The sequence below is a fragment of the Myxocyprinus asiaticus genome, chromosome 4 (genome assembly GCF_019703515.2).
Source record: "Myxocyprinus asiaticus isolate MX2 ecotype Aquarium Trade chromosome 4, UBuf_Myxa_2, whole genome shotgun sequence".
In the NCBI taxonomy this organism is placed as follows: domain Eukaryota; kingdom Metazoa; phylum Chordata; class Actinopteri; order Cypriniformes; family Catostomidae; genus Myxocyprinus; species Myxocyprinus asiaticus.
Genome location: NC_059347.1, coordinates 34,399,700 through 34,424,975, shown reverse-complemented (window position 1 = coordinate 34,424,975; position 25,276 = coordinate 34,399,700). Strand labels below are relative to the sequence as shown.

Genomic DNA, 25,276 nt, shown 5'->3' with positions numbered 1-25,276 from the left:
GAGGAGAAGCTGATAAAATACGTGCTTTAGAGGTAGATAAATGAGCACTCCACAGGATGCTGGATCTGCTCAAGTTTTGTGAGGTTTGTTTATTACATCTGTTTAAATGAGATATGCACATATTTGCAGACTGTATATGATATTAGTTTTAGTGATATTTGCCTTTTTATCATTCGACAATATAGTTAAAAGGTACAGGGAACTGTTGAGGAGAGAGAGGGAGAATGAAACAGATGAGCACTTTAACGTTATGAGCTCAAACTCGTCTGTCTGATATGCGGACCGTTTAAATGAGACTGTGTTGCGCACTGGTCTATTATTGTAGTAACAAGATGGCACATAACAACAAAACAAACCGTGACTGGTCATTTACATCTCAGTCGCTTCACATGCAAGCAGGCGATTTTCCGGTGCCCTCAAGAAACAAATCGCCAAATGGGAAAATTTATTGGCTGATAATTAAAGTCAGAATATCGGCTGATTTAACAGCCTCTGTGATATATCGGTCAACCACTACTTATTTTGGTTAGCTTCATGTTGATTTGATGCCAGGATGAGCCATTGCAATAAATTACAGAATCGGTGAGAAATGTCAGAGACACTCGTTTATGTGATCTCCTATCTTCAATTTCTAAGCGGTGAGTGTGACAGACCCACAAGAAAGAAGTGGTGAGATTTCAGCAGCAACAAATGTTGATAGGTGTGATCGAGTTGTTTAAGTTGTTAAATGAACAACTGGTTTATAGAGAGACTGGTCTCCTCCTGGGTTTCAGGGGGTCAGATTTCTTTCCATTTCTCAGAGGGCCAGCGGCCTCATACATAAGTTTGTTTAATTTCCATTCTAAAACGTGTTGGCTCAAACAACGTAATTTGCTTGGCGAAATAGATTTGTCAAACTATACAAATTACATATTTTGGCCAAAAAATACTCAATATAAGTCTTTTGACCATTTTGAATTTGTGTCAGATGTAACAAGCTTTTTGTGTCCTGTGCACAAGAGGTCTGCAAACCAACCCTGGCCCGACGGGACTCGAGAAACCGTCGGGTTTCGGATTATGGCTCCAACTAATGATTAATTTGATAATCGATTAATCGAATGATTATTCGGCGATTATTGCAACGATTAATCATTAGCTCTTAACCGATTATTCAGCTTGTGCCCTGACTTAAAAGGTTGTATTAAATGTGCTTACTAACAATAAAGAGGACAAAATCATCTTTTAAAAATATCTTTTAAATGACATTCACTGAATTAAAGGGGAAAAAATACTTTTTATTAAGTTTAATTCAGTAAACAAATCAAACAATCCTACTATCAAGTGTTTTTGTCTTGTTTAAAGTTGTCTAAAAATCCTTAAAACAAGATACATTTACTTGAGAAGCAACATATAAGATATTTAGACTTGCTTTAAGAGAATGTATCTTAAATATAAGTGTATTTTGTTTACAAGCAGATTTTTTCACTTGGTTATACTTCTGCAAGTGCAGTAAAGACAAAATATACTTATATTCAAGATCTATTCTCTAAAAGCAAGTCTAAATATCTTATATGCTTCTTCTCAGGTGAATACATTTAAAGTATTTTTAGATATTTTAAAATATTTGTATTTTTAATGTTATATTCAACATTCTCAGATAACAATTTTTTATTCTGCAGTATAGCTGCTAAAGAAAATGTACATTGTTTTAAAGGAGTTTTAGATATTTATATTCAAAAACAAGCCAAAACAAATCAAAAACGAATTTTGTTGCAGTGTAATAATGGGGTGAAGACCTCTCTCACCTTTCTGTTCACTTCAATCCATCTTTAACTCACAAAAAAACAAACTCTCTCATATTAATAAAGCTGTGTATTGCCAATTTCCTTCACGTTAAGTAGTGCACAGTGACACGTATATTATGATTCAATAAATCGTGAGCCATCACGTTATAACCTAGCTGCAGCAAGCGTGCGCACTCAAGGGATGAGCGTCCCCACGCCAGAGTGTGCCTCAGCCGGGTGCAGTTTCAATCACATCCCTATATATCGGGACATTCGTGCAACACATAGAAGAGGTACTGACCGCACAGAGAAATGCCAGTTTCTGAGTTTGTAGTCATTTACATGATCTGCTTCCGTATTATTTGAACTTTAATAAAGCTATAACGCAATAAATATAACTGCATTAAAGATGTAACGCTGGGGTGTTTCCTTTAAAGATGCTCAACACGCAAGTTTTGCTCCAGCTCCACTTATTCCACAACGAGAGTGCTTCTGTATTTACTTATTTTTTATTTTTGCATTATAATTCCCTCATACTTTGCGATCTACATCATCTGAAGCTGTTTGGAAAGTTTAGCGTGCATCTGGACTGTGAGCTGTTTTCTTCCTCTCCTCAGTCAGATGTGAACTGCATTGCTGTTCTCGCATGTCATCATTAGAGTTTAATGTGATCTTATGTTACGTTAAATGAGATCAAATGACTATTCGACAATGAAAATTAAAATAAAATAACAAATTTGACGTTGTCGATAACGCCGACTAAACGTTTCAGCCCTGTTTTGGATTGGGTTTGGGTCAGTTTTTCCAAGTACTGCTTTGGGTCAGGTTTGGGTTTGTAATTAATGAAAAAAAAAAAAAACAGGCCTAACTAACTTGTTTCACAGACACGTGCAAACAGATGAGTAGGGTGCCATTCACTTCCAATGAGTTTTTGCTCTGTTTTTCCATTGTTTCCCTATGTAAACATGCTGGACGTACATCTTTGTGTCATCACGTGACACTGTTTCTTCAAGTTTGAAATAAATTGCATTATTGTGGCAGATAATAAAGCATTGATTAGACTAAACAAAACGTGGCTTAAGAACTCAATATATATTGTTTGTTTTGTTCTCATACAAGACGCATCAAATGGCGCTTTTTTAAGATGCTGTGTCAAGTTAAAGTTAGAGGAAACATTGAAAATCACATCTCAAGATTTCTGTATTCTGTTGTACTTTGCCCACCTGTTGTGCTTCCTCCTCATCAAGCGGTTTTCATTCCGTGGCTGCGCTGCTTGTGAGGTTTGAGGCGCACTGCCACTTATTGACGCGGCTTGTGAAAACAGATGTACTTCAAGCTTGAATTGCTTGTATGGTAGGAAAATCTGTACTTTTATATGAAATTTAATACGCGTCAGGGGGTATGATTAATTGTGTTAATTTTTTTAACTCTTTTTTTTTTTTTTATTATTAATAGCACAAAATTAATGTGTTAAATAGACAGTCTGAATTGTTTCACATTATTTCACATTGTTCTGCATCAAGCAAAGTTTCGGCACTTGATAAATTGTAAGCCAATGTTTTTTTCATTCTGCTCTGGTGTGCTGAGAAGCCGCCGTGCCTTGTATGTTTACTATTACAATACTGTTACTTATGCTTCCTACTGTGCTTGCATAAAATACAGCCTATTGCAACAATACTGGCTAGGAGAAGTTATAAAGAGTGTGATCGATTTCGGGTTCAGGTTAGGTTTGTGCTTAAAATCTGACAGTACCATTCAGGCCGTATAGAGTCGGGCTACATTGTCTTGGGTACGGGTCAGGTTCAGATTTTCATTTTAAGACCCATGCACTGTGCACTGTAAAATTAATTTTCTTTGTCATTATTTTTTCCCTAAACAATATCTAAACATCCTTGGAACAAGATAAATTTACCTGGAGCAAAATGTAATGCAAAATACACTGTATGACTTTCAGAGAATCTTGATTTAATCATTTTTTTTTCATACCCCTTTGTAATTTATTATTTTATTTTTTTTAAGCATTAACCTAAATAAATCTGGTTTGATTTTAGCTTTAAACAAGAAAATACAATTTGGCAATGGGGTAAGAAAAATAAATGTAAGATACAGTCACAGAAAACAGCAAGTCTTAATATCTTATGCAGTTGTGCTTGAGGTAATCCATCCTCTGAGTGCACAAGTGCAGTTGATTGCGATTACATTCATAAAAGGAGTCACTAAAACATTAAAGAGCACCTATTATGTTTTTTCAAATATTACCTTTCATGTAGTGTGTTATATAGCTGTTTGTGAATGTAAAAAAGTCTGCAAAGTTTCAAAAATCGAAGTGCACGACAAATGGAGTTATTGACTCCCAAAAGAAAGAACCTGGTCTTCATTGGCTGCTCGTGAACAGCTTTTACCCGCCCTCAAACACTAAGCGGTAGACCAATCACAACAGACTGGGACACCTGACCAATTAGAGCAGAGTATGCTCTCTGAAAGGAGGAGTTTAGAATGAATCCTTTAGAACGGATCATTGAACGAGTCGCTTTTGACACTGGGAAAAAAAAAGGTAATGCTGCAATTTAAATTATGAGCAAATTAAAGTGTTTTTTGACCTTGGATGCTTGTAAATCTATTGTATGAGACCTTTAAAACAAAACTAGGCACATTTAAAAACCACAATAGGTGCTCTTTAATACCAGTAAAAGACAGTGAACACATGATGGAAAGTTTGTGCAACTGTACATGCTTTCTCATGTCATGCTTTTTTCTTTTTTTTTTTTTAATCCCAGTGTGGGCATACGGAAGGGCATGCACGCTTTTCAAAGCCCAAAGCCCATTTTATGTGTTTTTAATGTTTATACATAATGGTTCCCCCTTTGTTAGGGGAAAGTTCTTTTAAGGGAACTGGGAGATCTCCTTGCGTTCCTAACCTAAATAATAATGTCTTTGGGGTGTCGCTATCTTTATGTATTAGCCTACCTTTATGTCTAAAGGGACATTTTACAGAGCTGTGGTACAACACACAGAGACACTTATTTCTTCACCCATATGAATGCTGTGCAGCTGTGAAAGGAATGCTGATACACACAGAACACTTCCTTTATCATTGTTCTCGGAAGAGCTTTATTTAGCTCAGAGCTGTGACAGACATGTCTTTAGGTAGATGTTATACATGTAGGTCAGTCAGTGACAAATTCACTAAAATGTTGTGACTGCTTTTGCACACTGTCAGCGGTGAAATCTGTCTTTTTCACTAACCACCCTCAATTCTGTTAACCAGGTGCTAAATGCCTTGTACTAGCGCTGCACTGTGAGTATTTTAATTAAATAACTGTCATTCCTTTCAGTGCAAACACACGTCTTCTTTCTGTGTAAATTAGGCTTAATATATATTGCGCATTATTCACAAAAGTCAGCACTGTTTTCTTGGTACAATTAACTTTGCGCTTTTACTGCCCATGGAAAGCAGGCAATAAACAGAATTTTGTTTAAAAGAGACTGTTGTGTACATTTTCTGTTGAACATGGTTGCAGCAATTCATCCATTAATGGAGAACAGCATTATAATTGGCCAAATATCCAGATATGTGGTGTGGATTGAGTGCGCTTTCGACATTTCAAAGGGCAGAATCAGGTGCCTACATAGAGCAATGCTGTACAGTCACAGCAGATTGTTGTAGTCTGCCGCATTCTCCACAACCTAGTACTCAGAACTGCTCTGCAAGCTCAAGAATTGCGCTGTACCAATTTTTTTTTAGCAAAGTTGTTTGGGGCTTTTTTTTTTTTTTTTGCATGGTTACCTGATTTGCATAATCCCTTTAGTGTATCAGGTGCTTAAACAATTTCAGCATGCTTGCAAACACCAGTGTGTCTGAAACCTTAAGCTAATGATGAAATTGGTGCTTAAACAGTATACAATCTGAAGAGAAATGTAAGGAAGAGAGTTTTAATCACATCTTTGTTGTATAAAACATCAGGCAGTGCTCACAGTTTGGTTACTTATTAACACAGAGTGCCCTGATCTAAGTAGAAGGCAGAATCATGTGAGATATCACAGCAACTTCTTCACGCTCATAAGGAGGATGCAGCACAAATGTTTAATAATTTCCTAGTGAAGCTGCGGCTTTAATTGTTGCTGTATTAAAATCGTTTGGATGTGGAGAATTACTTGACACAATTTTCTCTATAGGGGTTGTAATGACTGATGATAAAGCACTGTCTCTCAGTGATTGCTCAGTTTAGGATTTCTAACTTCACTGATATTCTCTTTTAAAGGGATAATTTACCCAAAAATGAAAATTCTCTCATAATTTACTCACCCACATGCCATTCCAGATGTGTATGACCTTCTGTCTTCAGCAGAACACAAAGATTTTTAGAAGAATATCTCAGCTCTGTATATTGGACCATACAATGCAAGTGAATGGTGATCAGACCTTTTGTAGCTCCAAAAATCACAAAAAAGTAACGTAGAAGTAATCCATAAAACTCCAGTGGTTAAATCCATATCTTCAGAAGTGCTATAATAGGTTTGGGTTAGAAACAGAACAATATTTAAGTCCTTTTTTTACTCTAAATCTCCACTTTCACTTTTATATCTGTGAAAGTGGTGCCTGTTTAGTTTTACTTTCACATCTGAAAGTGTAAGTTAAAGTTCTCACCCAAACCTATTACATCACTTTTGAAGATATGGATTTAAACACTGGAGTTGGATTACTTATGTTTCCTTTGTGATTTTTGGAGCTGCAAAGGTCTGATCACCATTCACTTGCATTGCATGGACCTACAGAGCTGAGATATTCTTCTAAAAATCTTTGTGTTCTGCTTAATAAATAAAGCATTACACATCTGGAATGGCATGAGGGTGAGTAAATGATAAAATAATTTTCATTTTTGGATTAAATAGCCCTTTAACATTAAAATGACCAGAAATCAAGTGTACATTCATAGTTGTAGGTCAGTGGTGGAGCAGTGGCTTGGGGGTGATGATTGAAATTTTGAGATATTGAGAATAAAAGCTGGTTCTTTATTCATAGATCTGTGAGAGTCTATGAGTTTTACAGCTGTAGTAGAAAACAATGATCACTTTCACAACCAGAAATTTATGAGGGCCGTTCTGTTGAGGAATCCCATTCCCAAAAGCCGCTTTTACAACTGGTATTAAGAACAACCTCTATCAACCACTGCGACACAACAAGACTTTGCCTGTTACCTGCAGCTTTAAAAGTACATAACCGTCCTATGTATATACTGTACATGCACAAGACTTAACGAAACTTCTTCAGTATGCCTGAAATCAACTTGCTGTTAGAGCATTTAAGAATTCTGCTTGAAATGTCACATATGTGCTTAGACTAAAATTACAATATAACCCGTTTCCTTTTTTGTGCTTTATCATACAGTACCACACTGACAATGTTAGTGATGTATGCAGCCATGAAATTGAGAAACCCTTCCATCAAAATCAGAACATAATTGGTCATTAGAGATGTATTTGAGATGCATATTACTACCAAGTGTAAATGAAGATGTCTGGAGAAGTGGTGCTTTGCGCCATGAGTACTAAACGTACTGCTTTACTGCATTGTAGAGCTACAGAAATAATGTAGAGCACAGTACTTAAGTCACTAAAAATGATCTGGATATCATAGCATGTTTATCATTAAACTCTTTAAGTCTAGCTGTACGGACAGAGATCCTTAAAAATTAAACAATTTATAGACTACTCTTAGATTGTTTTTTTTTTTTTTTTTTGCGTTTATGTTTTGGTCAAATAGAAGTAATTAGTGTGCATTGACTTACAGTATTTTGCCATCTCTTGCATTTTCAACAGGTGGTGGAGAATCCTTTTTTCCCCAAAACATTTTTAATGTGAAATATTGAACTAAAATATTGATTCTTGGCATTAAGAATATTGATTAGTATTGTGAGGTAAAATATTTCAATAATTAGGAATATTAATCACTAACCACCACCACCCACACACACACACATACACACCTTAAAGGAATGTTCTGGTTTCAATACAAGTTCAGCTCAATCAATAGCATTTGTGGCATAATGTTGATAACCACAAAAAAATATTTTGACTCATTCCTCCTTTTCTGTAAAAAGAGCAAAAATCGAGGTTACAGTGAGGCACTTACAATGGAAGTGAATGGGGGCTAATTTTTGAACTTTAAAATACTCACGTTTTCAAAAGTATAGCCACACGAAATAAAGGATATGCATGTAAACATGATTTTAGTGTGATAAAATCACTTACCAACATTTTATGTGTGAAGTTATAGCCAATTTTACAACTTAGTTACTGTGATGATGTAATGTCAGCAAACCCTTAAATGACTGTAAAAATGATGATTTAAACAACTTTACAGCTCAAATGATACACACATTTTAACAGAAGAATTAATGCAAGTGCTTTTATAAAATTATAAGCTTCACATTTCTGTGTTGAAACCCTCCAAAAATTGGCCACATGTACTTCCATTGTAAGTGCCTCATTGTTACCTTGATTTTGCTTTTTTAAAAGAAAAGGAGGAACGAGACAAAATAAATTTGAGGTCATCAACATTACGCCACAAATGCAATTTATTAAGCTTAACTTGAATTGAACCTGGAACATTCCTTTAAGAACCTCCCCTTTATTATCCCCTCCTTTCTCTGTTTAAATGACAGAATCCTTTAGACTTCCTAAAGTATCCTTTAGACAGAGAAAAAGGGAGGGGTGTTGAAAAGGAAAAGCTAGGAAGGGGTATTGGAGAAGGAGAGTGAAAAAGAAACACTTCAGTTAGGGGGTTTCCACCTTTCCTGAGATGAGAAGCAACTACAGAAATCTATTCATGTTTCATGCCAATTTGTACCATTCCTCCAATGTTAAGATTCCCTAATAATAGTAGCAGTAGTTATTGGTGATGGACAGGGAACAAAAGATGATGAATTGATATTGTTGCCACATAGCATTGTTGAAGATAGTTCTAAGCAGCATTAAAATGGATTGTCAGGCAATGTGTTTGATGACTTTTAGTTTGTGATGTAGAGGCAACAGAAATGTGGGAGTCTGGGCGGAAAATCCTGGAGCACTGTTGGGAGTCGTGGAGTTCTAGAATGTCGAAAGGGGCAGAGAATGGGGGCAGGAAATGAAGGAAGCTGATCTGATCATAAGAATGAAAAGTGTGTACGTGACCATTGAAATTCATATGCGCCTACCAACCCGATCTCATGAACATTTGTACATAATTTACGAGTTGGCTATTTCATATGGTCTCGCACGATGTTGTTCGCATACGCTCGTACGACTTCATCACATGCAAATTCCAGGATGCATAATGTGGAATTAAGCGAGAGTTAAGGATTAATATTATGCCCTTACCCAAACCCCTTATCTATACTTAACTAATCAGTAGAGTGTGTAAACATGATAGGAAGCTGTTGTGTGTAACAGAAGCAAGTAATTGTCACATATTAGATGGAAACTATGTCCAGCTACGTCATTTGCTGTAGTGAAAGTCGTAGGAAATCAAACGAGTGCAGTCACACAATATTATATGAATTAGCCAAATTTAGAAAAGTCGTACGAATCCTGATGATTTTGCCATGAGAGTGTGTTGGCGCCTACATATACGCCAGATTTAGTTTATAGATCTACATTTTCAGATATATGAGAGTTCTGCTGGCATCTGACTTGTAAAAACGGTTTTGTTTGTTTCTGAATGCTTCCAGAATATTATCGGTATCTGTTGGTATGCAGTGTCTTGTATGTAGGAAAACAAGAGACTTTTCTTTTCACTTTTCACCTTTAGATTTTCATACTTTTGTTAAAGAATTACATATGTTGGGTTTTTTCCCACACCAGATTGAATAGATTTTAATGTCAGTAAACATTTTTTTCTGATTAATTAAAAATAATATGTGAACTGTTCCATAATTTATTCACTTTGCTCCAAAGGAACATTTTGAGTTTTATGCACTAAAGTAAGAAGGGAATAATTTAAATGATTATGTCAGCCAACATTTAAATTATTATTTCTCAACAACAATTTGGTGTAGAAACATAATAATTATATTGTTAGAAGGGTTAGACTTTCTTTCTTAGTACATAAAACTAAAAAAATTGTTTCTGAGTCAAAATGACTCAATATGATGGTGCAGGTCACAAATGTATTTGAAAAGTTTTCATTATACAATGCTGGTAGAAGTGCATCCATAGATCTCTCAGCTGTAAATGTCTTACAAAGTGCTAAATACATTTTAAAACATTTCTTATTTTTAATTAATTTGCAAAATCCAACAATCAAGAGTACAGAGACTTGACCACCCCCAGCAGTTTATTTACCGTCACTAGCTGGGTTTCCATCTAAATGTTTCACGTTTTTAAGCACATGTAAAAAAAAATAAATTACTTAATGCGAATTGTTGTGTGTTTCCATCCACTACATAAAGCACATTAACTTGAGGGAGCCCTCCTTGTCATGATGGAGCATTTGAATGGCCTCTTTGCTTCGGGGAGAGTTTTATTTGCAGGATTGGAGCAATTGTACCAAGTTTTATTAAATGCTGCCTGGAGAGGTAGCAGAATAACGGTAATAGCTGCGATGCCCACATGCTGCCAGTCTCCACATACCTTGAAGCGCCCACTCTTAAAACTGTTCTGGCGAATTGTGAGGACCCACTTTATCAACCAGCTGTGGGTTAAACACTTCAGAATGACAAGCGCCATGTTCAAAGTATTGTGTGCCAAGGTCAGACCTTTCGGTGGGCCAGTCACATCAAGCCATTGCACACTCATAACACATGCACAAATGGTCAAAACACGTCATCGTTTTGCGAATAAACTGTTTCCATCACCTTAATGTGCATTTTAACTAAGGCAAAACTCTAGAAAATCCATCTCCTCCTAGCGCATTAAATTTTAAGTGAAATTAGAATGTTTATTCACATATCAAGCGTTTCCATTCAGGTTTCTTATTTCTTATGCGCAATTTCAAAAGGTGCATAAAAATAGTTGGATGGAAACCCAGCTAGTGTGACTTGTAGGTTAAGCCTAGAGTCTGTCATTCCAGCAGTCATTGTATGAGTTCAGTGTCATTTAATGTGTTCCTTTGAAAACACTCTTGCTTCAGTGTGCCAGAGTTTGTCTTGAAGGGCTTTCAGTGTACAGCGCATGGCTGTCAAATAAGGTGGAATTTCACTGCCCGAAAGGCTCTGACAGCCATGTAAGCAAAGCCTGCCTATGAATACAAAGACTATGTTACTGGCAAAGCTTGCAAGGTGTCTCAAAGTGGCTTTCATTGGCCAGTTGCATAAATGACAGGGGTCCACGCTGTGAATTTTTATGCTAATGTGACCTGCTTATATAATCGTCAAGTCAAGTCAGTTTTATTTGTATAGCACTTTTCACAACACACATCATTTCAAAGCAACTTTACAGAAAATCATTCATTAACAAAAAATTAAACCATAATATCTATAAAATCTTAGAGTCATCATTGTGTAGTTTGATTAAATATGATTGTAAATTGTGTATAAAAATTTAATAATTAAATAATAATTGTATTTAGAACCTCTGTGAGCAAGCTGAAGGCGACTGTGGCAAGGAACACAAAACTCCATAAGATGATGGTTAATGGAGAAAAATAACCTTAGGAGAAACCAGGCTCACTGTGGGGGCCAGTTACCCTCTGGCTAACCAGTCTGTATATAATGTCAATATTAGTTATTTATGTGCAGTGCAGGTCTTGGTTTAAGATTAGTAAACTAAGTAAGTGTTAAGGTCCATTGTTTTTAAAAAAATATTATTTTTTATGAACTGTAAGATTAAGGACTAAAGTCCATCCTGGATTAACTGCAGAAGTTCACATAGATGCATTGTCCTTTGTTAGTTGGTTGATGAAGGCTTTTGTTGGCAATTAAATGATAGTACATTTATTCCATTTCAAGAGTATAGTCCATCAATAGAAAAAGGTGATGCAGGCAGAGATCAATGAGGTGCATCCCAGTTCAAATGGCAGGCCATTTCGGTGAGGTTCGGTGGGGTCCATCCTAAGTCCAAGGTTCAGGCAGTGGTATATGAAGTATCCGATGTCTTACAGTTGGAGTTGGCATCAGTTCATCCTCTGAAGTCCATCGTAAAAGACTGAAGTGATGTCTGGCTAGCACTGGCTGCATTTAGTCATCATCACTCAGAGACACATAGCAGTGGAGTCCGACACCAAGCACGAACGGAGCTGGATCTGTCCGTCTCTTGTAACCTTGGGGTATGAATCTGGAAACAAATAGAATAATATTAGCATAGATGTCATTCAATTTTATGCAGAGTTATAGATAATGATTGATGTTTTTGGTTCCGGCAGACCTAACTAAAGCAGCCTAATTGTGAGTTGAAGGATAAATTAGGTGTATGCCTGGCTAAATAGATGAGTCTTTAGTCTAGACTTAAACTGAGTGAGTGTGTCTGTGTCCCGAACAGTGTAGGAGCAAAATAGGAAATGGATCTACCTCCTTTTGTGGATTTTGATATTCTAGGAACTATTAACAAGCCAGAATTTTGTGATCGTAATGAACATGATGGAATATAGCATGTCAGAAGGTCACTTAAGTACTGTGGAGCTAGACCATTCAAAGCTTTGTATGTACTTAACAGAATTTTAAAATTAACACGAAATTTAACAGGTAGCCAAAGCAACAATGATAAAATGGGGCTAATATGATCATATTTCTTGGTTCTAGTCAGCACTCTGGCAGCTGCATTTTGAACCAATTGAAGTTTATTTATTAAACTTGCTGGACGTCCTCCCAGAGTAATGCATTACATTAATCTAGTCTTGAGGTCATGAACGCATTAATTAGTTTTTCAGCATTAGCAACAGAGAGCACGTGTCATAACTTTTTGAGTTTTTCTGAGGTGGATGAGTGCTGTTCTACAAACATTGGGAATTTGATTTTCAAAGGACAGATTGGTATCAAATACAACACTCAAGTTCTTCGCTGTAGAAGATGACTTAACAGTACATCCATCGAGAGACAAATTATATTTTAGCGGCTTAATTTTAGAAGATTTTGGTCCAATAAGTAGTACCTCTGTTTTGTCGGAAATTTCTGGCCATCCAGTCTTTGATTTAATTGATACATTGTGCTAATTTGGAGAATTGTGAATTTTCATTGGGTTTTGAAGAAATATAAAGTTGGGTATCGTGGCATAACAGTGGAAATTATTCCATGATTCCTGATAATATCTTCCAGGGGAAGCATGGATAAGGAGAAAAGCAGAGGCCCTAAAACTGATCCCTGTGGCACTCTATACTTTTGTTTGATTTGACAATTCCTCATTTACACATACAAAGTGGTAGCGGTCTAATAAATAGGACCTAATGCCAATGCCAAATTTGGCCAAATAGGACCTAAGTGGACCTAAGTCCACTAATATCAACATAATTCTCCAGCCTGTTCAAGAAAATGCCATGATCTATCATGTTGAAGGCAGCACTAAGATCTTAAAGCACTAGAAGAGAAATGCAGCTGCGACCAGATGATAAGAGCTAGTCATTTGTAACTCTGATATGTGCAGTCTCTGTACTGTGATTGGGCTTAAATCCTGACTGAAATTGTTCATATATACCATTTCTCTGTAGAAATGAACATAGTTGGGAGGACACTACCTTTTCTAGGTTTTTTTTTTTTTTTTTACATGGTAGATTTGAAATCAGTCTGTAATTAGCCAGTTCCCAAGGATCAGTATGTGGCTTCTTAATAAGCAGTTTGATAACTGCCATTTTAAAGTTTCTTGGGACATGTTCTAAGGATAGCGAGGAGTTAATAATATTAAGAAGAGAATCTGAGATTACAGGGAATACCTCTTTTAAGAGCTTAGTTGGTATTGAATCTAAAATACATGTTGTGGCTTTTGATTTTTTTTAACAAGTTTAGTTAGCTCTTCATGAGCTATGAAAGTTACTCGAGAGGAAAATTATGAGACACTGTTTTCTGAGTTGCTGTGACAATTGATTGCATAGTTCCAGTTTTATTTCTTTTTATTTCAATTTTATCAGTAAAGAAATTCATGAAGCCATTACTATTGTGCTGCGACAGAATATCTGGTTCAGTCGATGCTTTATTCCTAACCAATTTAGCCACAGTACTGAATAAACATCTAGGATTGTTGTGGTAATTTTCTATGAGTTTGCTAAAATATGCTGACCTGGCAGCTTTTAGTGCCTGTCTGTAGCTACAGACACTATCCTTCCATGCACTGCGAAATACCTCTAATTTTGTATTCTTCCACTTGCGCTCCATTTTCCGAGCTGCTCTCTTGAGTGCATGAGTGTGATCCTTGTACCATGGTGCAGGGCTTTTTTCTTGATTTTATTTAATCGAATGGGGGCGACACTATCAAGAATGCTAGAGAAGACTGTATTTATATTTTCTGTTATTACATAAAGTTCTTCTAGACTTTTTGCCTTACTGAATATGTGAGACAATTCTGGAAGATTATTAGTGAAGCTATCTTTAGTGGTCAAAAGAATAGTTCTACCTGAACGATAGCGTGGTGTAGATTGAGTGACATTAGCTAATTGCAGCAAACAAGAGATGAGGTAATGATCTGAGATGTCATCGCTCTGCGGTAGAATTTCTATCAACATCAACTCCATATGACAAAAATGAATCTAGCGTATGATTATGGCGATGAGTTGGTCCTGTCACATTTTGTCTGAAGTCACCAACAATTAAAGCTCTATCTACATTAACTACTAGATCAGATAGAAAATTTACAAATTCACCAAGGAAACCAGAGTACGGCCAAGTTGATCTATATAATGTAGCAAGGGCAAAAGACGACAGAGATTTTTTTATTTATATCTGACAGTGTCACATTTAAGCATTATTAGTTCAAAAGACTTGTATCCTGTCCTCTTAGTAATTCCTAAAACTTCACTGTAAATTGTAGCAACACCTCCTCAACGACTCTTCAGATGAGGCTCATGTTTATAACAATAACCTGAGGGAGTAGGTTCAATTAAACTAATATATTCATCTGGTTTAAGCCAGGTTTCTGTCAAACAGAGCGCATCCAAATTATGATCTGTAATAATTTCATTTACAATTAGTGTTTGGTAAAAAGAGATCTAATGTTTAGTAGCCCTACATTTATATGATGTTTATCTTAAATGTTTTTAGTTTTTTCAAGTTTGACCTTAATCACATTTTTTATAAAATTATTTAGTTAGGGGTTTGTGTTTGGTAGTTTGGTGAACAGACACAATCTCTATATGATATCTATGTGATGCAGTCTCTGTGTTGTAGTTTATGTGACCTGTGTGATGTCTCAAGGCAGTTAGCAGACGTTCGGATTAACCAGTTTGTCTGCTTTCTGACCTCGGGCCGGATTCACGAAACGTTCTTAAGAAGAAATTTCTTCTTAACTACCATTTTCTTCTTAATTTGTAACTTAAGAAAAAAATTACAAATATTTTGTATTCCTGAGTAAACTTCTTAAGAAAGTTCTTATCTTTTTTCTTAAGATTGTTCTTAAGAAAAAACTTAAGAAGCATTCAAATTCTCGAAAAAAGTGTTCTTAAATATTGTTGTAAATAACATCTTAAAGATAACATCTTAGGATAACCTCATAGTTGTCTTAAATTCTAAAAGGTAAGATGTTTGATACATTTACTGGGTTTTTCATGTTGAGTCTGAAGTCGCAGTGAGCTGTTTATGTAGAAATGTTATTTTAGACCAAAAAACATTTTTGACTGTTTTGTGTTTAATTATATTTTTATTTTCAGCTGGTAAACCATGTAAATGTTATCACCATATTCAAACAATAAATGTTGTTTTGATGCTTCTTAATGTGGTGACCAATCATGCTAATTCAAACAGATGCACTGCATGTAGCGCTCTCTGTCCGTGATCTTTAGAGGTCATAGAAACATAATTATAACATTAGAAAGCTGAGACTTTTTCACACCCCATCCATATCCCTATTGGAGTTGGGCACAGTGGAGACAGCCTCCGCCACCTTTTCCCATTTACCCGCCTCATAATTTCCAATGTGATATTATTATCAAGCTTCCCATGGAGAACTTTTTCCTTGCAGTAATTTCGTCAGCTCTTGTCTACTGAAGTTTTTGTTTCTTTTCTTTTCCTCCATGTCAAATTAAAAGTTTACTCCTTTGACGGTTAATGTCGTTAAACTAACACATCTCACACACTTTACATTAAAAAAAAAAATATTGCGAGGTGCTTGCTACTAAAAAAGGTTCATAGATAAATTTATCGTTACAATTTACTAGTGTTGAAGTATTGAATTTGTTGTAGGCTATTAGACAAGGCAACTCCATTAGCAGGCTGATCAGATAATGTCAAAGCCTGTCTTTTTATTCTTAAGAAAAAAATTAAGATGTTCTTAAGAAAATATTTGAGAACTTCTTAAAACTTTTCAAGAATTGCACTTAGGAACGTTCTTGTGAACTTCTTATAATTTATCCTAAGAACTTTTCTTAATTTTTTTCTTAAGAAAATTTTTGTGAATCCGGCCCCTGGTCCCCAATTAGTCAAATACTATCACTATTAAGACTATGAGCCAAATTACTAGAGAGGAGAGCGGCACCTTCCCTGGAGGGATGGAGTCCGTCTCTCTTTAGCAGGTTAGGTCTACCCCAAAAACTCTTCCAGATGTCTATAAATCCTATGCTATTCTCCGGACACCACTCAGACATCCAGCCATTCAGTGACACTAATCTACTATAAAATACATGAGAGAGAGTGAGAGAGATTCTGAAAACAAAAAATCCTTGTCATATTGTTATTCATACTGCACAAAGAAAACATGTATTTGCTATTCAGAGGACACATTCACAGGTTAATCGTGGTTTCATCAAATGCCTATTCTGATCTGCCATTTGCGTATTGCGTCTGAGCATGGCGATTAACGGTTCCAGTCACTTTTCCACTTCAGCATGGTTCGGTACGGTACGATTACAAACTGTTCACGGCACAGATTTTTTTAGTACGGATAATTACCCGTAGCTGGTGTTTCGGCTTTACTGACGTGGCAACTCACGATTGGTCACTTGATCAGTCAGTCCATTCTAATCCTGATTTTGCAGCACTACAGTGGAAAAGAAGCCACCACTGCCGTGCAAACAAACCCTGATTGGAATGGAAAGTTCTGCAATGAGAATCTTTCAGCCCAATGATGAAAAAGCATTTATACTCTCACATTGCCAGACTCTTGAATAAACGGCATAAGATCTGGTTCACATTGCAGTTTATCAGATCAAATCAAATCACTTTATTGTCACACAGCCATATACACAAGTGCAATGGTGTGTGAAATTCTTGGGTGCAGTTCCGATCAACATAGCAGTCGTGACAGTGATGTGACATATACCAATTTACAATGACATCAAATTAACACAACACAATTTAAACACCTGTTATACACATAATTACACACAACAGTATACAAATAATAACATACACTGTACAGTATACAATACGCCAAGAACCGGCCACTTCTGGCCAAGAACCGGCCACTTAATCAGGAATAGATCAGACCAATATGTAAAGCAACCAGGATTTTAAATAACTTTTTACATCACTGGCCACTGTGGCTAATAGTTTCCAAGGTCATTAGCCACTCAACATTTTCACTAGCCAAAATCCCCAGCCTCGCAAAATGTGATAAACGTAACTGCAGACTGTAACTGCATGCATTTGTTTGGACATTTTATTTGAACAAGAATGATACAAGTTAAGCAGGACACAGGCCTAATGATTTAAGTGGCCTTTAGAATGTCTGAAGTCAAACATGAACAGACAGAACAGGAGTAGGATAGAACAGGTCAATAATTTGTCCATAATTCATGGAAGTTTTAATTCCTTCATTAAATGTACCATTGTTTTACCATTGTTTAACAGTGGCATTTGTAATGATAAGGCCTAATATTGTGTAGGTCCCCCTCGTGCCGCCAAAACAGCACCAACCCGCATCTCAGAATAGCATTCCGAGATGCTATTCTTCTCAGCACAATTGTACAGGGTGGTTATCTGAGTTACCGTAGACTTTATCAGTTCGAACCAGTCTGGCCATTCTCTATTGACCTCTCTCATCAACAAGACATTTCCATCTGCAGAACTGCCCCTCACTGGATGTTTTGTTTTTGGCACCATTCTGAGTAAATTCTGTTTACTGTTTTGTGTGAAAATCTCAGGAGATCAGCAGTTACAGAAATACTCAATCCAGCCTGTCTGGCACCAACAATCATCCATGCAATTATCTAATCAGCCAATCGTGTGGCAGCAATGCAGTGCATAAAATCATGCAGATATGTGTCGGGAGCTTCAGTTAATGTTCATATCAACCATCAGAATGGGGGAAAAAAATGTAATCTCAGTGATTTGGACCGTGGCATGATTGTTGGTGCCAGATGGGCTGGTTTGAGTATTTCTGTAACTGCTGATCTCCTGGGATTTTCACGTACAACTCTCTAGAATTTACTCAGAATGATGCTAAAAACATCCAGTGAGCGGCAGTTCTGTAGATGGAAATGCCTTGTTGATGAGAGAGGTCAACAGAGAATGGCCAGACTGGTTCGAACTGACAAAGTCTATGGTAACTCAGATAACCGCTCTGTACAATTGTGGTGAGAAGAATTTCATCTCAGAATGCTATTCTGAGATGCGGGTTGGTGCTGTTTTGGCGGCATGATGGGGATGTACACAATATTAGGCAGGTGGTTTTAATGTTGTGGCTGATCGGTGTATATATCAGCCATATATATATACACATACACACTGGCGGCCAAAAGTTTGGAATAATGTACATATTTTGCTGTGTCGGAAGGATATTGGGACTTTCATTCACCAAAGTGGCAATCAACTGATCACAAAGTATAGTCAGGACATTACTGATGTAAAAAACAGCACCATCACTATTTGAAAAAAGTAATTTTTGATCAAATATAGACAGGCCCCATTTCCAGCAGCCATCACTCCAACAACTTATCCTTGAGTAATCATGCAAAATTGCTAATTTGATACTAGAAAATCACTTGCCATTTTATCAAACACAGTTGAAAGCTATTTGGTTCGTTAAATGATGCTTAACATTGTCTTTGTGTTTGTTTTTGAGTTCCCACAGTATGCAATAGACTGGCATGTCTTCTGGTCAGTATTAGGTCAAAAATGGCAAAAATGAAACAGGTTTCTCTAGAAACTCGTCAGTCAATCATTGTTTTGAGGAATGAAGGCTATACAATGCTTGAAATTGCCAAAAAACTGAAGGTTTCATACAAAAGTGTACACTACATTCATCAAAGACAAAAGACAATTGGCTCTAACAAGGACAGAAAGAGACGTGGAAGGCCAGATGTACAGCTAAACAAGAGGATAAGTACATCAGAGTCTCTAGTTTGAGAAATGGATGCCTCACATGTCCTCAGCTGACAACTTCATTGAATTCTACCCGCTCAACACCAGTTTCATGTACAACAGTAAAGAGAAGACTCAGGGGTGCAGGCCTTACGGGAAGAATTGCAAAAAAAAGAGGCACTTTTGAAACAGAAAAACAAAAAGAAAAGGTTAGAGTGGGAAAAGAAACACAGACATTGGACAACAGATAATTGGAAAAGAGTGTCATGGATCTTTACCCCATTGAGCTTTTGTGGGATCAGCTAGACTGTAAGGTGCGTGATAAGTGCCCGACAAGACAGCCACATCTATGGCAAGTGCTACAGGAAGTGTGGGGTGAAATGTCACCTGAGTATCTGGACAAACTGACGGTTAGAATGCCAAGGATCTGCAAAGCTGTCATTGCTGCATGTAGAGGATTTTTTTATGAGAAATCTTTGAAGTAGTTTAATAAGTTCTGAACATTTTCTTCAAATTGTAATAGTAATTTTTCACATTATTAATGTCCTGACTATACATTGTGATCAGTTGAATGCCACTTTGGTGAATAAAAGTACCAATTTCTTCCCATAAGAGCAAAATCTGTACATTATTCCAAACATTTGGCCACCAGTGTGTGTGTATATATGTGTATATATATATATATATATATATATATATATGGCTGATATAGAGGCGGGCAAATTGTAGCCCACCTCTGTTTTCTTACACAGCTCTCTGGAATTCTTGATTTTGATTGGTCACTCACGGCATTCTATGGTCAAATATTTTTGCATAATGATGGCTAAACCGTATATTTGATTTGTTAGCATTGACAAATATAAAATCTTCTACATTTTACTGGTTTAATGTATCTTCACTTCAAGGTCTCTTTCTTCACATACTGTATATAATATAAGATTGGCCTAATATAACAATTTCAACTCAAATCAATATCGCATGCCCATTTATTTACTGTAGTTAGTAGTTTTGTAATAAGCGGGATAATGTACAATCAGCCAGTCAGCATTGTAAAATTAACCCTTTCAGGATTATATAACACCCCTCTGCCTCAGGGACTTGATCACTCTCTTCGGGTTTATTTTGCTATTATGACCGGCTGACTTTACATCATCCCATCTGCACTACTCTTATCTTTATGTTTTACACAAAACCAGCTAAGTATGCTAGTTCACTCTCATGTTGCCATTCAAGTAAGGTTTTTTTCAGACTGACGTGATCATGTGACCACAGAATACAGCATTTCTGAAAGACTTTAAACAGGTCTCATTCATGGTGATATGAGTAATCAAATCGAGTCTAATTGATATACAGTATTTTAATGTCATCTTTTTTAATCAACTGATAAGAACCTTAGTAATGATTAGCTACATAATTTCTTTGAAGAATAAAGAGCTTAATGTTCATTGCGTAATCAAAATGTGCCCTTAATATTTGTAAATCAACCCAACTGAAAAAGTATATATCCTATTATCATATTAATTTCATTGATTGAACTCTCTCTCTCTCTCTCTCTCTCTCTCTCTCACTCACTCTCTCAGAGCTAGAAGCGAAGGAGGCTTGTGATTGGCTGAGAGCAGCAGGGTTTCCTCAGTATGCTCAGTTGTATGAAGGTAATTAAAATCTTATTCCACAAAAGTCTACTCATCCCTCCATTTCCACATAATTGTCTGTCCCTTTTATTCACCCTATACCTCCTCAGCATTGTGTAAGCCAGTGTTATTTTCCAATTTTCTTCTGGTGTTTCTGATGTTCCCCTATGTTCCCAGTCTTGTCATTGTTGAAAGGTGCAGAGGTATGTCTCTCTCTCTCTCTCTCTTTCTTTCTTTTCTCTCTCTCGCTCTGTCTCTTTTCCTGTCCATGGGTGAATGAGTGGAAGCTCTCCATTGCTGAAAGCTTAATGTTATTGTTGTGTATGCTTGAGGCTTAGTGATAGGGGAAATAGACATGAGACCAGATGGCTTTTGGTTCAGATCCCTTTTGGGCTGTGAGTTTTAAGCCATTCTGAACTACTGAGTGTTCCACAGCACAGTTCTGCAACAACCATAACAGGTGCTGAAGATATTTAGAGCCTGTTCATCTCCCCAGAGTTTGATTTGGGCCATTTCACACACCCTGAGTTAAACAAATCTGGAAAGCTCATGCAGACTCAGTTTTACTGGCTACAGAGACTGGAACCATTTGTTGAATACAATGGCCTACAAGACCTTGCATAAAATTGCCTTTATAATAATGGCAATCTATTTAAAAATTTTAAGTAAAGGAATAGTCAGCCCAGAAAATTCTGTCATCGTTTACTCACCTTCATGTCATGCCAACCCCTCTTTTGACTATTCTGTATGATGCACTATACATTGTGCACTTCCTTACACTATACACTTGGCCATCTAGTGTATACATTTTTAAAGTGTAGTGTCATCTCAAATGGAGCATTAACGGTTTTTACAACACAAATTTTTTTTTTCAGCTGACAGAAGTCACGTTTCAAATGCACGTGATGTGTTTAGCACATTAGCCAACATCAGTTCAACACTTAAGCTCAAAGTGTACTTAGATTTTGATGCGAATGCTCAGTGTCTGCGTACAGTCGAACGCGAGCCTGTCAAAGTATACTCAATTTAACGGTGTGTGCATACACAGGTGGTTGGCGCATGTACGCTACGACTGTACAAGGCACTGGACTATTTTTCTTCAGGAGTTAAGACCTATAATGTTGTCTTTGTAGTCCTTCAGACTCGAGTTATACAATTACAGGTATATTCAGACCTCCGCACACGCGCTCTTGACGTGCACGTCCACTGTTGGCGTTTTTACCTTCGTCTCCTGTTGTTTAACGGCGATTACATCATCATCATCATCTAGCACATCTTCGTGACAACAACGGTTCATATGTGAGTGTTGCCATCTTTTGGACCCACAAATTAGTGCACATAATTCCTGGCGCATGTGCATTCTGTGCATTCAAAGACGCGTGGTTAGAAATATCAGGCTGCTCGCATTCAGTGCTCGAGCACTCTGATGAGAATTGCGTCACGTGTCCTGAACACTGAGCGTTCGCGTTTGACCGAAGTATACTTTGGGCTTTAGATTTCAAATAATGTACATACTCACACAGCGTGTGGTGATTGTAAAACATTCAAATTACATTTGCATGGTGCTGTCTCCACTCCTCCATGAGAAGTCTCTATGGTTGCCACATTCATCATTGATTAATGAATAATACAATTGTTTTGTCAAGCCAGTATTGCAGCCAGAAAACCCTGCCCCTTCCTCTAAATGAGGCAAGTGCATGAAGTGTCCAACATTCCACACTCCGTTATTCAGGTTGCAGAAGTACATCATCCGGGTACCTGTGGAACTCTTCTCGCTGCATTTTCAGTATGAACACATTACTCACTGTCATGTATTCCCTGTTTTTTGCTTAGAATTTTATGTTGAAATTCTTGTCTAGTTCCTCGTTCCTGTTAGTTTTGTAGTCCTTTTGTAGTTTCATTTTATGATTGGTTTTTCCCTGATTGGTTCCCCTGTGTATTTAAGCCCTTGTTTTCCCTGTTTTCTTTGTCAGTCTTCACATGTATTGTTTGATGCTCTGTGCTTGGTTCTCTGTGTTTTGTTTCCTTATATTCTGAGTTACTTTGTTTATCTTTGTTTTTTTTAAAGCTGCGTTTAGATCCTCATACCTCGCCTGCCTCCTCCAGTGTCTCCGCCCGCTTCCCCAGAGACTATTCTTCCAGCGGCTCCGCTCGCTCCCCCAGAGTCTATTCCTCCAGCGGCTCTGCCCGTTCCCCCAGAAAGTCCTCCTCCAGCGGCTCTGCCCGCTCCCCCAGAAACTCCTCTTCCAGCGGCTCCACCCGCTCCCCCAGAGACTATTCCTCCAGTGACTCTGCCTGCTCCCCCAGAGATTATTCCTCCAGCGGCTCCGCCTGCTCCCCCAAAAACTCATCCTCTAGCGGCTCCACACGCTTGTCCAGAGACTCCTCCTCCAGCGGTTCCATCCGCCTTACCAGAGACTTCTTTTACAGTGGCTCCGCCGCCTGACCCAATCCCTGTCCTGTGGCTGCCTCCCAGGCCTCCTGACCATGTCTCGGCCCGGCGGCCGCCTCCTAGACCTCCTGACCCTGTCTCGGCCCTGTGGCTGCATACCAGGACTCCTGATCCAGTCCCCACCTTGAGGTCATCTCCTTGGTCTCCTGGCCATCTGCCTGATCTGCTCTGGTCTCCTTGGTCTCCTGGCCACCTGCCTGATCTGCTTTGGTCTCCTTGGTCTCCTGGCCGTCCGCCTGATCTGCTCTGGTCTCCTTGGTCTCCTGTCCGTCCACCTGATCTGCTCTGGTCTCCTTGGTCTCCTGGCCATCTGCCTGATCTGCTCTGGTCTCCTTGGTCCTCACTCCCACCAGCTCTGCCTCAGTCTTCTGAGCCCCCAGCTCCACCTCAGCCCTCTGAACCTCTGGCCCCAGCTTGGTCCTCCGAGCTTGCAGCGTCGCCCTGGCTCTCCATCCCTCCAGCTCCGCCTCCGGTCTCAAGCCTCCCTGACTTTGCCTTGTTCCTCTGCTCCCCTTGCCCCTTGTGCCCCCATGAACTGCCTGTTTCCCCCTTCCCCCCACACCCCATGGACAATTTGTTTTTTGTGTAGCATCTGGAATCCGCTCCTTAACCCTCTGGGGTCGACAGACGCGCCGGCGCGTCCTGCTGGATTTTTTCCGCATAACAGCGGAAACAACTTAAATTACTCCATCATTTTTGGGCATACAGATAAGTTTAAGACATCATTAGAAACTATAAAGGGTCTACTTTTATTTGTGTACACTCACAATAACAACAAAACCTTGTGCTTTTGTAAAATAAAGAAAATAAACAGGGTGCGCTTTCAGCCGTCTCTGTCTCTGCGAGCATCTTTCTGAAACGTCACAAAAATGAAGTGAAACTCCGCGAATAATCATCACACAAACATGAAACATATGTCTAAAGAAAGCTTATAATGTCTACTTTTAAATAAAACAATTCAAATAAAACAAATATTCTCCTGCAATGTAATCTGTATGAAACAAAGCGATGTACAGTTTTTCCTGGCTCAGCTCATTATTGCTAATGTGATCCTACCCACCAACAGAGCACGCTATTCATACGATAATGTGCTGAGGCGGTCTATGCAAATATGCAAATGGTAAACGCCCCCACAACAATGCCTTAAAAAACATCGTTTCATCATCAGATTCATTCTTTCCTGCGTGTTTGGAAGATGGCACGCTACACAGGTAAGGAAGCTCTACATATGGTCCTGGATGAAGAGTTCACATTTTCCTCAGAAGAAGAGCAGAATTCCGACGATGAACGTTTACATTTTGAAGAGCGACTTGATCCAGCCGAGGATACAATTCCAGATGAGTAAGTCATTTAGTTTTACTTACATTAGTTGACATGCTATTTTATATAAACGTACATATTTTACTAGCTAGATTATTTCCAGACTTGCCAGCCAGGATTCAGAGTATTGACATTTGAAATATGTCCTAATAGGCAAGTTTTGTTACATTTAAATGTTGTTTTGCCTAAAGCAGGTATTTAAATTGTATGCTGTATGATATAAATATGATATGTAATATGATATAAAAATAATATGAATGTTTAGATTATATTTTAACTAGTGTTTATGCTGCCTCATTATCATCAACGAAGCTTGTGCTTGCAAATATCCGTTCAGGTGTAAATGTGTAAAATGTGCTGTAACTATGCCCATATTAGAAAATCAGCATATTAGAATGATTTCTGAAGGATCATGTGACACTGAAGACTGCAGTAAATATGCTGAAAATTCAGCTTTGATCACAGGAATAAATTGCATTTGACAGTATATTCAAATAGAAAACAGTTATTTTAAATTGTAAAAAATATTTCACAATATCACTGTTTTTGCTGTATTTTGGATCAAATAAATACAGCCTTGGTGAGCAGAAGAGACTTCTTTTAAAAACATTAAAAAATCTTACAGATTTATGAACTTTTAAACGGTAGTGTAGATCTAAAGTTTTTAAGTAAAGTCTTTATGTATAGAAAATGTATAGTCAGATAATACATTCAATCATTAAGTCTCAGATTCATTCTCTCTCAGGGGGAGGGGTC

At 37.7% G+C, this 25,276-nt stretch overlaps 1 protein-coding gene across 4 annotated transcripts in view; it reads left to right on the top strand.

Moving 5' to 3' along the window:
• LOC127435343 (stAR-related lipid transfer protein 13-like) overlaps positions 1-25,276 on the top strand; it is a 110,631-nt gene that overhangs the window by 31,409 nt on the left and 53,946 nt on the right. For all 4 annotated transcript variants that reach the window (XM_051688784.1, XM_051688777.1, XM_051688770.1 and 1 more), the window contains one exon: positions 20,698-20,769. In XM_051688784.1, the coding sequence (XP_051544744.1) occupies positions 20,698-20,769 (72 nt within the window). The remainder of the gene's footprint in view (positions 1-20,697; positions 20,770-25,276) is intronic.